Raw genomic sequence first — 15,465 nt, 5'->3', positions numbered from 1 at the left:
AGCTGTTACCAGTAGCAGGACAGGGACAGCCTGGACAGGGACAGCCTGGCGTCCCTATTTGTGTCATGTAAAATTTCCCAGGACATCCCCATAATATAGTGGAAAATAGTAAATCTACGAACTCACAATGTATATCACAGCGTACACTACAGTAGGGCTTAAAGTGGGGGCAACCTTAAGGCTTTATTTGTATTTGGGGCTTCCTGTCCATGTCATATATATCACTGTGCCTTTTTTATTAGCTTCAGCAAACACCATGCAGGCAGCAGTAGAACAGAGGCAGATGGAGGTTTCATATCCCAAAGAAGTATGTAGTGGAGGGGGGTGCAATTACTGCACCAGCCGGCCCATATGCTGAGGCTGCACAATATGGACAAAATACCTCCATAATTATGCCAAATATCTCAATACCGATAGGGCAGAAACCTCTTATCTCCATATTTTAGCTTTTAGTGTTCTTTCGTAAATGAACGACCTACTGAGCCTACTTGATCATACTACAGCGTCACATCAAAAGGAGCAGGTCTAAATACTGAAAAGTAACAGTTTTGGACACGAGGTTTCCAACCGACAGACTAGACGATGTACAATATGGGTTCACGCTTGCTTTGTGTAGCATATTATAGGTCCTACTAAATATTTAGTCTGACATTTAGAACTGATCTGGTGGAATCCCTGATAGTGTTGCTGTCTTGAGAAAACTGTGACTTTTCACGAAATGGAAAAAAGAAACTGTGTTCTATAGAGTTATTATTTTTATTTCGTCACAATCTCTTGGTTTTTTTCGTTGCTTTTCATTGGTTCAATATTCATAAAACCCACCACAGACATGCTTAACTAACACTTAACTTAACCACTTTGACATTAACTTTCTAAATGTTTCCAAAATGATGAAAAGAGCACATCTACAAGCTTGTACTGTACAATTAGACCGGCTACATTTGCTACTTTTTCGCGACACTCTCTGCGATGAAGCGGGGCGCTAATTTACAAAAAAGAAACATGGCGATACAAAGTGACTTAGTGATGTGTTGTTGTCTTGAGGATGTCATGCTACACATTGTAAGCATAACTTCACATACCAATGTGCTCATTATGGTGAGCACTACAGTATGCTGCTCAGGCTGTGTTACTGGTCCACATTTCTCACTGTGTTTGTACAGTAACATGTAAAATGGCCTGTGTCAGGAACACACACACACACACACACAATAGCCATGTCGTATCATTTGATTTATGTGCCAGGGAAACCATTTAGGCTCCAACACAGTGACCTTTCCCGATCTCTATAAAACATCATAGAAAATCAAATGTGTGCTGCTGCTGATGCATTGTTTTTGTTAACACCTGCCGTACCTGATGAAACTCACTGATTTATAGTCTAAAAACCGAAAGGGCTATTATAGAGACCTTTGGAAAAAGGTCTTTCATTCTTTAACCTCAATGAACCCGGGAAAGCATCTGTGTCATGTTGTTATATTTGCGTTGACTATTAAAGAGATATACAAGCTTGTACATCTGCTATTTTTGAACATTTTAGAAAAATCGAATCAAATCGAATGACAAAAATGTTGACCACCAATTAAACCTTTCAGACTTATTTAAGTAGACCTGAGTTAATTGGCAATATACAAGATACATATTAATATACAAGAAATCTTGAATATATTGGCTAATATTCCCCCCAGTCCCCAGAATATGTACGCTGGGGTTCAAGTGGTTAATCCTTTAAAGAAAGGCCTTTAGCTCTCCTTTCGGTCCCTCAGGATAATAACAGTAATCCTGAATGCATTTCTATAGGACCAAAAATAGTTTAGTGCTTTGACAGAGCACAATAAACAATGAAATGACACACTGAATCCTTATTCAGCCTGTGATGGATCTGGGCTGCGGTATATCTTTATTGTTTGACTTATCGGGCTGAGGTCCTGTTTAAATGCCTTTAGATTAATGCACTCCAGAACTCACCCGTCTTGTAAGCACAAGCACAGGAAACGGCATTGATTGTGCTTAAAAATTCATTAAATCTTCTTTAACAATAACACGCACGCACACCCACACCCACACTTTTGTATTAGTGTACTATTATTATTATTTTGCCATGTTCAACCCTATCCATAACGCTCACAGCACCCCTGGCCTGAACACCACTAAACCTAGCCTCATCCTCATCCTGTTGTGTCAACAGATTACTGGCCCATGTGGCTCCAAGATGGTGTGTGTGGGTGGAGAGAGAGAGACATTTTAAAACAATGTTTTTATTTGCCACAAACTGCAGTAGTACGAAGTACGATCCGTGTCACCACAGGCTTCTAGAGTTTGAGAGTCGTCTTCTCAAAACATTTCGATGTGAAGATTCAGGACAAAATACAATAATAATAAAAACAATACGCGTTGGGTACTGGCCTACTTAGAAGGATGCAAGTTGGAAATGCAAGCCCCACCCAGCAGTTATTATTATGTCTGTGTCCCTTTTATGCCCATATATGGAGTTCTTTGTCAGGCATTCCCAAATATGTAGTCTATGCAGATGTCAGAACAATCATTGTGATGTCAGAACAGGCCAGCTCCATAAATGGAGATATAGGGGTGATCAGGTCCAGAGCGCGGGCAGAGGCTTTTGTGCTGGTTCTGGACAACTGGCTAATCGACGGACTCGACACCAGGCACTGCACTCCCTGTGGGGGTCTGGAACGTGTGTGTCGAATTGTAATATACCAGTAAGACGCCCTAAAGGGCAAGGTTGCGTGCACTCATCCGCCTGGGTGACGGCAGACGACAGACTGCTGGGCTTTCCCATGGGGGGGTCAGATCAACATATGAAATGAATTCTGTACTGGCCATATATGGAGCGTGTCTTGAGTGTACAGGGATTGATGAGGTCAGATAAACATGGAGTGTCAGAACAGGAAGGAAGGTTCGTTTGGAAGGATCAACATATGGGATGTCAGAACAGGTCAGCTCCATATATGGAGATCTAAGGGTTTGAGGTCAGATGTTGCTAGCCAGCTCCATTATATGCAGACCTAGGTGATGATCCAGTCTTCTCCATGTATGGTTATCCAGGGTTAGATGAGGTCAGTGTTGTGATCTTCATATATGGAGATGGCCATATATGGTGGTGTGACGTGTCATGAGGCGTGATGTCATGAGGCGTGACCATATTTGGAGGCGTGACTAGTGGGAGATGCAGGTTTTCATAGTAAAACCTACGGTTGCAAATAATAATACAAAATAAACAATTACAAATGTATGATTGAATGTGAACCTGGAATCCCGGGGTAAAAAGAAGCCAAATAAAGCAACAGTTTTTTGCTAAGTCCAACTCAACTTGAAGCAGTGTGTGTGTGCTTCCCGTCTCTGTACACAGCCCTGTATAATACGTCCAATCATTCTGTTAAAACCCATTGCTGTGGCTGATGACGGCTGTTGTGGATGCAGTGATTCATACACAGTAAACATCCTCAGTGTTGATTCTGTAGCCTACAAATGAAACCAAATTGGAGCCATAGACATTTTGTAACTCTGAGAGGGTACAAATGGAACCAAATGGATCCGGAAAGGGTCCTTTTGCTTCCACTTGTACAGTGGTGTGAAGTAAACCATTTACAGAGAGAAGTATTTGTACTTTACTTGAGCATTTCTAATTTCCAATACTTTTACTTCTACTCCACTACATCTCAGATTCCAAATATTGTACCTTGACTCCACTACATTTATTTGAAAACTTTAGTTATTAGTTACTTTTTGGATTATTATTCCAAAACATACGTTAACCACTTCAACCCTATATATATTTCGGCCGAATGAAAATAGCTCTATGCAACGCATTGTGAGCTTCTAGATCGACTATTTTTATGCATTTGATACATTTGAAAACTTGTGAAATGGCACATTCTGCATAATGTCGTACTTTCACTTTTGTACTTTAAGTATATATTTTTGATATCAATACTTTTGTAGCCTACTTTTACTTAAGTATTTTTTTTATTCCAGACTTTTACTTGTAACAGAGTATTTCTACATTGCAGTAGGCCTATTGATACTTTCACTTAAGTAAAGAATTTGTGTACTTGTACCCTCTCAGGATTGCAGAGTGTAATGAATCCGTCCAGGTTCAGCCTGTGTGGTCATTGAGGGCTGTTCCCAGTTCCCTCAACATCATGGAGGTTGACTCACTGGTTAGGAATCCTGCTAGGTGGCTAGGGACAGATCACAGAGATCACATGCACTTGATTATTACTGGGTGAACAAAAGCGCGAAAGCGCTGTAAATACTGTAGGGCCTATTAACTATTTTCGCAACTATTTTCTTAGCGATTATTCTATCGATTTTTATTTATTTCTTTTTCTCAATCTTTTTAATATATCAACGAATCGTTGGTTTTTTATAATGGACTACGGTAGATCGTTTAGTCTACTTATAGCTACTTAAGCACTGGCCTATTTAAAAAAAGGCATTTCATTATGTCTGTGATGCTCCAGTGTCTGTCTGATAATGTCCCGGTCCTGAGAGGACAGGGACATTTCATTATGTCTGTGATGCTCCAGTGTCTGTCTGATAATGTCCCGGGTCCTGAGAGGACAGGGACATTTCATTATGTCTGTGATGCTCCAGTGTCTGTCTGATAATGTCCCGGGTCCTGAGAGGACAGGGACATTTCATTATGTCTGTGATGCTCCAGTGTCTGTCTGATAATGTCCCGGTCCTGGGAGGACAGGGACATTTCATTATGTCTGTGATGCTCCAGTGTCTGTCTGATAATGTCCCGGTCCTGGGAGGACAGGGACATTTCATTATGTCTGTGATGCTCCAGTGTCTGTCTGATAATGTCCCGGGTCCTGAGAGGACAGGGACATTTCATTATGTCTGTGATGCTCCAGTGTCTGTCTGATAATGTCCCTGGTCCTGGGAGGACAGGGACATTTCATTATGTCTGTGATGCTCCAGTGTCTGTCTGATAATGTCCCGGGTCCTGAGAGGACAGGGACATTTCATTATGTCTGTGATGCTCCAGTGTCTGTCTGATAATGTCCCGGGTCCTGAGAGGACAGGGACATTTCATTATGTCTGTGATGCTCCAGTGTCTGTCTGATAATGTCCCGGTCCTGGGAGGCACCGGACCAGCGGTGGAACTCCTTTTGTTCTTGCCCAAATGTGTCAAAGACAACTGATGTCATAGATTAGTTGTTCCCAAACCTTTTAGCCCGTGAGAAATTTGGCATCTCTCCGGCCAGGACCCAAACTAGTGAAAACAGCAGATCTACAAGCTCACAACGCGTCGCATGTGCATCTTGAGATCCACATGATTCGTTTTGTAATTAAGTAAGACGAAAGTTCCAGATTTTTTTGCAAATCTTTGAATATATATTTGAACTTTTACAACATTTTTAACTCAAATCTTTGCTTCTGGGGGTCCCTGGCACAAAGTATATTGAGATGGGGGTCCGCAGCCAAATACATATCATTTTGGTGGTCCTTGACATGAAGAGGTTTGAGACCCACTGGGGTAGGACACCTACTGGTTGGCATGTAGCCCTGCCCGTTTACTATTATACATCTATACTGGGTCTGTCCACCCGAGTAGTATGCACGTGGCGGTGTGCTCAGTGATCACCCATGGTTGTGTGATAAGGTGTGCTCAGTGATCACCACATGGTTGTGTGATCACTGATAAGGTTTGACAATTATGGAGAGAAGAGACCTGGATGGAATAAAATGTGGGCTTTTATTATGAAGAGAACAGAAACTATAGTCAGGAATGAGTCAGAAAGGATGTCTGATGACTATTTTGAGCTTGTTTCCTGTCAAGGTTCAGGGTGACCAGCTGGTTATTAAACCCACAGTTAGGTGGCCCGGACAGTTAGCTCAACCGTCTGGGCACCTATAGGCTGCTAAGCCACCCTGACGGCGTGCCGTGGGTTCGACTCCCGGTCCCGACGGCCTTTGCCATGTGTCACTCCCCTTCTCTCTACTAATACATTAATAAATTGAGCCAAAAGTAACAACAAGACTAAGTATTTCCTTGCTTACGGTAATGAAAGTATTCCGTAAGTGTTGCACTGGCCGTACCTCTAGCGCAACACGTTGGCCTCGGAAAACAAGGAAGTGTTGATCAAATAGAATATGTTTTGGTTATTGCATCGTCTATTTCTCGCTTCAAATGTTTTCGAAAACTTTCTTGAGAGCAAAGTTTAGTTGTAAATGACATAGTGTGTTTGTTTACATGGCATAAAATTCAAGCAGTGCAGCAGGTTTGATCAGCCAGAGGTCTTTTATTTAGAGCTGATCGGTCATTATACAGAAATAACACACCGCTGAAATCAGCGATTGACCATTCAGAATCAAGCATTCAACCAAGCCATGTAATAAACACCAACAAATTAATGAAAACCAGAATTAACAAAACATTTTAGTTAACTGAAATAAAATGTCAAAAATGAGGCTTCACAAAAAACGCGAACAATATTAGTTCTTGTCAGAAAACATTTGATGGTTTAGAGCTAGACGAGTATCTTCACACCTTCACATCCATTACTAATCCATATTACAATAAAATCTAAACCTAGAAACTAAACTAAACTAGCAAACCCACCTTAAAACAATTTAAAACTACACAGTAATTGAAAACAAGGTCAAAACAAAAAAAACTCAAAACTACTGAACATTTGAAACCTATAATATTGCTCCACTAGCCCATGGAGCCCAGAAGATATGACAACCATGCAGCCTCAAACCAGCCATTAGTTTCAGGTCATCTCTCCCGTTGTTAACAACAACAGCTCCATTCCACAATGTGTCTTTTTTCCTTCAGATAGAAAAAGAGTGATTGAGTCACTGAAAACAGTGTCTCCACCAATGTGCTGACATAATTGTTTTCAACATACATACTGTAATAACTTTTGGCTGTTAGTAATAACTAACGGCAAAAATGAATATTAGATTTATACCAGTGGTTCTCACTTTTTCACATCAAGGACCCTCAAAATGATGTGTATTTGGCAAAACAAAACACAGAACTACAAGCTTGAGCTTGTAGCCAAAGTATAAGTCTATGGTTAAAATGATTGTGATGCTATATTAACTAATCTAGCCAATCTACAAGCGCTGCAATTCCTTGTGAGCTTGTAGATCGGCTATTCTCTACAGGGATTGCACAATAGTTGTTCTGAATGTTGTATTGTTATGGGATGACTATAGTTTGGGTTCATGTTTGATTATTGCAGACCATTTCAGTCCAAAATTACTACTTTTGAATTTGTGCTTTGTACTCAAGTTTGTAACTGTTTACATCTAACATAACAAACACTCCTTTGCTTAGTAAAACTGTTATTCCCGTAGTGGGCATCTTGGCATTTGCCCCATCTTTAGCTGGTCGGTAGACCCACCCATTTGATGTGGAAGTGAATGTTGGCTCACAGTTACTTCCAGATCAAATGAGTGTTTGCCAGACTACTAACACAAATAGCGGTCACCAAAAAACCAACCAGATCTAAATAGAGACACAGCCACCCACACAACAAGCCAACCGCTTCCCAAACCCTTGCAAGTCCAAGTATCACATGCTAGCTTAATTAACTTAAAACCCTGTTCACCTATTTATTATAGCTTAAAATAGTGAATTTACAGGACCGTTTAATCTCTTTCACAGTTAGCTACGGACCTACGGTGTCTTTTAGCAGCTACAGCGAAATGAGGCTCCATAGAGGAGTCCTCCTCCAGATCAGAGCTGCATTTCAAGTCACTTTATTCCACTATAATAAGATTCTACTGCCTTATGGTTAAGTTAAATCACTTAAGCCACATATACTACTAGTGCCTAGTGTTATCATGTCAAGGACGCCCAAATGAACATGTAATTTTCTGCGTATTCCCTATTTTGTGCCATGGACCCCCATACCAGATTTTGTTGTTTTTGTTTGAAAATACCAGATCTACAAGCTCACAACATGTGTGTACTGACATCTGCTCTTCGCTGTGTGCATTTTGCAGCCCTGGGGGTCGATTCTGAGGAACTGGAACTTCCTGGCAGTGACTCACCCAGGCTACATGGCCTTCCTGACCTATGATGAGGTCAAAGCCAGACTGCACAAGTATATCAACAAGCCTGGCAGGTAAGCCATCACCCACTGTAGGGTTGTGCCAAGTACCAGACATTCAAATAAGAGACACACCCTTATTTACAATTTAGACATTTATTTAAACCAGAGAGATTTATAGTAAGCAAGAACAACACAAGGTAATACATCAAATGCATAGAAATAGTCATCTACGATCATAAGTAAACCAAGAACATTGAAACTATATACACTATAGTATGCCAGATCAACCTGCTGGCATCTGTCTACATAACATGCTGTCTAAATGCTGTGTACATCGTTGCTGTCTGGCAGAAACCTCTTATCTCCATATTTCAACTTTGTGTGTTTTTTATCGAAAATCAAAGCCCTATTTGATCATACTAAAGCATCACACAAAAGCATCGAAAATAGCAGATCCGCAATTAACTTTTTATGTTTTTACAAGTAACAGTTTTGGACCTATGAGGTTTCCACGTTATGTAATTTCTTTGCATATTATATTGACCACTTGAACCCTAGCATCCATATTCAGCATCATTCGAATCCTAATGCACATCAAAGAACCGCATTCTACTCCGACCAAAAACGGGGGTTTCGCTTCGCTTCCAATCACACTTGATTACGATTCGGTGCAGGTGTGAATGCAATCCGCAGCAAATAAAGGAAATGAAGCAAACAATGTGGCGGGTGAGGAGCTAAACACAGTTGGAGACGGAGAAGGCATATTTTACACAGCGCAAATATGTCCCGTTACCGTGGATAGACGTGGTCGAATGAGAAGACCGAAGCCCATGGTCGAAATGAGGACGAGTACATTAAACAATTGCACATAAACAACACAACACATAAAACGCCCTACAGAATATTCTGTCTGTCTGTGCGTGCCGTAAACATGGAGTGCTGTCACTGTGTGGGGACTTAGGCCAGGGACTTTTTCTGTCTGTGCTCAGTGCGCTGAGCATGCTGTGCCTCTATGCCCAAAGGAACAGTGCGTGCGGAGGGGGAGAGAGAGAGAGAGAGAGAGGTCCAGTCCCCGACGGCACGAAACATGCACGTTATGAGTATAATTTTAACACCATAGAGTAGGCTATAGTTTATGAATTGATCACATTGATAAAATTCCCTGTTGCGTTTCCTTGCTGCGCTTGGCACAGCCAGAGTGAAGGCAAACCGCAGCTAATTAAATATGCAAGAATCCCAACTTCTTCCCATTCGCATCGAGTCTACCGAAGTATTAGGTGAGAATGTGACCTAAGAGGGCTTAAGTGGTTAACAATCTTTACTATAGTATACGAGCAGTATGAACTTGTAAGATGTGTGGCATTGATTGCTTCCCAAAAATCATAAGGAACAAAGTCAGTTCAATAAGGAACAATTCCGTATTTCAAGGGACGGTTGTCAACCGTTGTATCACCATGTACTGTATAGGTCTGTATGTACAGAGGTATTTGGTTCTATTGATTTTATGAACCTGCTGCTGCTTTATTGCATGGCACACTTCTATCGACCCTGTACCAGGGCTGGCTATATTTCAGCGTTTGCTTGTTTACCCAAGCCTAATAAGACGGTCCTCCGCTGGCCGTGTGCTTTTTCTTTCATGTTATCTAGAAGTGAAGCCACAATCTGGTTCTAGGATGCCTTGCCTGTGTTATGCTCTAACGAACCCCACTTGTCAATGCAGACAGAATGGTAAATATTTATAAGCCTTCGCTGAACATCAACATTGGCAACATTCACAGTATGGCAACTAAACAAATAGTTCACAGACACATGTTCTAAAAAATGTAGATTATAAATATCCCTCTGTTTAGCCTGAGTTGTCCATGGGTGTCGCTCACCGGAAATAGCAGATCTATGATAATAGCTTGTACAGTAGATCGGCTATTTTGGTGTGTGACACCCGTGCACAATTAAGTACAAAGGACCATTCACACCAAGTACTATAACTCTAACTAAGACTCACCTGTTCAGACTCCACTGTAGCCCGTAGCACTTGCCATAGCACTTTCTCTATAGCCTGGACGACCTGTATGCAGACTTATGCAAAGGTTCAAAATTCAAATGAAATGTAGATACCGTAGCATGTAGACATACTCTACTGTAGTGTAGACCCATGGCATCCTATAGTTTATAGTCTTTATTATACTATTTAGACTGATGATAGGTTCTTGGTTTACCTATGATCCTATTGTGTTTACCTTGCTTACTGTAAATTTGTCTGGATTAAGAGTGTCTGTTAGATGCCGAATTTGTAAATTGTATATCGTTCACCAATGTCGTCGTCCTTAGAGTTGTGCTGTGAACTCTGCTATCCACTTGACTATAAATGATTGTCCAGTGCCATGTGCTGCTCTTGCATGTGTAAACTACAACTTTGTATCCATCCCCTGGTTTTTATCGTAACCACTTGAATCCTATAATCATTCGCTGAAAATAGACGATTTACAGGCTCACAATGCGTCATGAGCTTGGAGATATTTCGGGCATTGATAGTTCAGTACAGTACAGAGCCAACATAGGTCCATATAGAGAGTACAAGATGCAATACATACAGATACTGTGCTGCAGTGCATAGAAACTTATATATTATTGTCATGAATATATTTAGGACTGAGGCAGGTTCTAAAAACGCCTTCTAAATCCTGAACTACAAAAATTTTATGTTTCTATACTGTACATACTGTAGCAACAAGAACCCCAAAAGGGGTTCCCATCCTGAAGGGTAAAAACACCAAAAGGGGTTCCCGTCCTTATTGAATAGGTTAAGAAAAGATGAACATTGTTGAAAAAAATCAAGTAATACTCAATTTCTTTCTTAAAAAACAGATATGTTATCCGAATTTGCATTGAAAGCAGACCGAACAAAACAAATCACTTTCTACATACTAACAAGCTACTAATGAGGTTGTGTATATACTAGTGAGGCCAATTAGTTTCAGTTGCAAATTCTCACAAGGCTAACACAAGCCCCCCCTTTCCCCCCGTAAGTGGGAAATGCATGGTGGAAAAATAATAAGTTAAATAATAATTACTGTACATAAAATAAAATAAACGTGCGTGCGTGCATGCGTGCGTGCGTGCATGCGTGCGTGCGTGCATACGTGCGTATTTAGTACCAATCCCTTGGTGACTCACGCAAATATCGTATTAACAGTCCCCGGCACTCGCATCCACACGCGCACACATGCTGTGTACACAAACACACACAAGGCTGTGAGTGGGAGAACTAAAATGTGAAATGAGCTATGCTGTGTACATCTTATTATCTTATCACACATACTCACCTGACTCTACTAATCAGCCACAACAGTGTCTCCAGAATGATCTGCTGGAGTCTAGATGTATGCGTATAGATTAAAGAAACACAGTCTAGATGTATGCGTATAGATTAAAGAAACACAAAGGCAATTAGTAATCCATCACTGCATTTGCGGAATTAACAATATTGGAACAGTATATGTGTTGTTTGCTTATAATGTGTACACCCACACAGTAGCATTGTCTATGTTCTTGTTGTGTACAGATGGACCCTCACAGGTCCATTTGGTTCTTAGTCTCACAGTTAGACACAGTTCTGCTCTACAGCAGTGGTTCTCAACCCATGGGCCCCCAAATAATTGGCAAAACACTGAGATTTTAATGATAACATGACATTAATATTAAAAGTAATACAGTACTATGTTGTTCCCATTGACCCAAGCTGGAACACAATCGTATGATTGAGCATTAAAATAAACAGGTTTGCAAACATCAAAGTGATACAGGGTTTAAACACATAACGTTGGCATAAAAACAGCGAAGGCAACCAACCACTACGGTTATGGTCAAGGGTTTGGGGTATAGGGTTAGTAATGTCGGATTATTGGGACGTAACGCACTAACACTATGCACCCAACAACTACGTCAAAGTCAAAATCTCTTGACCCATCTCTTGGAGCGGTAAGACGCAGCCGTGCCGTGCTCGGGAATCATTTGGCCCAATCAAAGGCCCAAGAATAATTAAGAAAATACTATGTTAAAAGGGTAGGTTTTTAGTCCAGACTGTGGTGCTCTCAATGCTCTGGAAATGGATGTGGCCACTCGGCTGCCTGCACTGTATGTTAAGTGGTTAGGTGGGTGGGCAACGAATGCTTTCAATATTTTCAAGCATGTCCTATAGTATATCCAGAAAAGTTGATACCGGTATACCACAGCCCTGCAGTACAGTACTGTATGTCTCAGCTCTCGTAAAGCCCTGCTGAATTCAGTGTGAATTCAGCACACTTAGCCTCATGCTGGTTCTTTGTCGTGCCAGATTTCTCTTCTCTCAGCCTGTTTCTTTTTCCACGTTCAAATTGTTCCACACTGTGCCGCTGAGAGATTTACTTTATTCCAAAATGTGATTTAAAACGATGGTGGGAAGCCATGAGTGATAGAATGAAAGGTGTTTTTTTTTTTTAAGTACTGTTTGTTGCAGGAAGATGTTATATACTGTATATCAAAGAAACAAAAGGACTTCATAAATCACTGTCTAGACAGTGTTGTCTGTTGTATTTCTATGTGCACGTTTCTTAAAGGGTGGTGGTAATAAAGATGATGTCGCATCCCCAGGGTAATGGAACTGTCACTGATGACATCAGGACTGTGCAACTAAATGATGTGTTCATCTGATGAATATTAAGGGAAATAGAAGTCTATTATTGATGCTGCCAGGACTCATTTCGTCAACAGTGATTGCTGTAGTGTTGATGGGAAAGAAATATTAAATAAAATCGCCAGATAAGACCAAAATGGAATACCCGTCCTGTCAAAAGCAAATTGTAAGAACAATTCGTCGATATCTGGTGTCCAAACCTTTGCAGAAAATGGAATCCTTAAGCTATGTTCCAAAAGATAATACTTTTCATTGGTTCAATATTTATAAAAACCAACAGACAGACTTTACCACTTTTTCAGACTTTTTTCTTTGTTCCTTTTCTTTCAAAAATAGGGCTGCTATTTTTTTGTGACACTGTAGTACGAAAGTATTTACATACATTTACGGAAAAGAATCAGCATTTTGCTTCAATGCATTCTTTAATCATATACTCTCTACTTGTAGTGTACGACTAGAGGATTCAGTTGTCTACATGTACACGATGGGTCTATGTTGTCTTCTGAAACCACAGAAATCTCTGTTTTTATTTGTATCAAAGGGATTTAGTGCATCTGGGATCTTTTGATGTATTGCAGGATCTCCATATCCCACAACAAACGGACACACGCGTACACCACACGCGCACACACACCACACACACACACACACACACACACACACACACACACACACACACACATTACACACACACAAAGAGGCACTCACTGAAGTGTAGCCCAGCATGTCTGTCTGTGTGTCTGTGCCAGTGAAGTGCACTTGTGGGTGTTGATGCATCCATCATGAAGTCTGTGGATTGTTGTGCCTGTGTCTTAAGCCTAGCAGATGGGATGATTCAGAGGATGCCGCAATGTTCAAATGGTGACACTGTGTTCTGTTATTTGAATACATTTGAAACTACTGTTGATGATTTTCTTCCCCCCTCTGTCAGGTCGCATAATGACTATATTAGGGATTTCACTTTTCCTGTGTTGAGGAGGATCTCTGTTAAGTGTTTATTTATGTAGTCAATTTGGCTTTTTCTTAACCATTCTTAACCAGTTGTTTGGTTTACATTGCTGTTTTTATCCCAATGGTTTTTAAACTGTAGCACTTTGGGGTTAGCGAAAATGTGAAGCGCGTTATAAATGAAATGTATTATTAGTTATTATTATTATTATTATTATTAAGCCCATATACCCCCATACACCAAATTGCCTAAATAGACAAACTACAAGCTCACAACACGTTATGAGCTTGTAGGATTGCTATTATTTGCTCTATTTTGGATTATTTAGCATTTTTTAATTGGCCGATTAGGGGACCTAGATATCAATGGGTCCGCGACCCACAAATGGGTCTCGACCCAGTGTTTGGGAACCAGTGGTCTACACAAGACTTTAAGGACCACTGCTCTACATTATTGTCAAGTGGGAGTCTGTCCCATTGTGCACTGTACACAGTATGTGTGTGAGAGCTTTGTGTCCCTGTCTCTCTCCCTCCACCATGCAGTTACATCTTCAGACTGAGCTGCACCAGGCTGGGCCAGTGGGCCATCGGTTACGTGACCAACGATGGCAACATCCTGCAGACCATACCCCACAACAAACCCCTGTTCCAGGCCCTCATCGATGGATGCAGGGAGGGCTTGTATGTACAGTACCCTCCACACCTCCCTAGTACACACTCTCACTCTCAGTCAGTCATAATCAGTCAGTCATTTGATGGAGGGGAAAGGAACTAGTTGGAATAGAATAGTGTTTTTCTTCCATGCACTACGTTCTACTGGGGAAACTCCCCCCTGTCAGGGGAAAAGAAGCACCCTGCTCACTCACTCCCCATGCAATGAAGGAAGCATGATCTCAGTTCGGGGCTCTCCCGAGGTTGGCAGTGGGAGAGTAGCGCCCAGGATTACAGTTTAGGCCAGCGGTACCCAAATGTTTTTGGCCGTGCACCCCCATGTTACCTCCTGACCTAGCTGACGCATCCCCAACGCTAATTCTCGTTGTATTTGGCCGAAAAAGTATACATTTTTTAATATGATTTATGGCAAATAATCACAGAATGTCATGCAGCTGCTCTATACATCTCCTTACAACAGTGGTTTACCCGATTTAGCCGTTTATGTGAAATAACACCATAAAAACGCCATGACCCTTTTCATGTCACCCCCTAGAGGGCGTCCTGTAGACAGAGGGCTCCATCTTGCACCACCCTTATCCCTTATCCCTTACCCCTAAACTTATTTGCCAATTTTTACTATTTTGAAAATAATTTAAAAATAGTTCAACTAGTCGATCTACATGTTGTGAGCTTGTAGATCAGCTATAAGGCAAATAAGTTTAGGGATAAGGGTTAAGATATAGCCCAGAATGTGAACTGACAGAATCATTCATATCTGATTTGAATAGAAACACAAAGATGTTCTTGTTTCTTTCTGTTTTCTTGTGGTCCTAAAACACTGCTTTTTAGCCTGGGACGGTTATTGAAGGCACGCACATTCCATCATTTTACTATATATGTTTTGTGCATGGCCTCCGACCACAAGATGTCTTTGAGGCTTTCGTGACGACGTTTCCATCACACCTGACAGCTGCTGTCTGACGGTCTCCACGGCACATCAAACAAACGCACTTCCTTTCCTCGTGGCATCGCTCTTTCCTCAGCCATCAATCAAACAGACTCCAGTTAACGGCAGCCTTTCAGATCAGATAATGCTCTCAGAAGTCTACCGTGGCCTTGGGGAAGGGATGTATTTACAGGTACTTATGT

General features: G+C 41.2%; 1 protein-coding gene across 2 annotated transcripts in view; it reads left to right on the top strand.

Annotated features, from left to right (window-relative positions):
- cblb (Cbl proto-oncogene B, E3 ubiquitin protein ligase) overlaps window positions 1-15,465 on the top strand; it is a 69,004-nt gene that overhangs the window by 27,336 nt on the left and 26,203 nt on the right. For both annotated transcript variants that reach the window (XM_083759618.1, XM_083759619.1), the window contains exons 6-7: window positions 7,993-8,114; window positions 14,206-14,343. In XM_083759618.1, coding sequence (XP_083615744.1) covers window positions 7,993-8,114; window positions 14,206-14,343 — 260 coding nt within the window. The remainder of the gene's footprint in view (window positions 1-7,992; window positions 8,115-14,205; window positions 14,344-15,465) is intronic.

The sequence above is a fragment of the Protomyctophum parallelum genome, assembly GCF_964188405.1.
Source record: "Protomyctophum parallelum genome assembly, chromosome: 1".
Lineage (NCBI taxonomy): Eukaryota > Metazoa > Chordata > Actinopteri > Myctophiformes > Myctophidae > Protomyctophum > Protomyctophum parallelum.
This window is presented reverse-complemented; position numbering and strand designations above follow the sequence as displayed.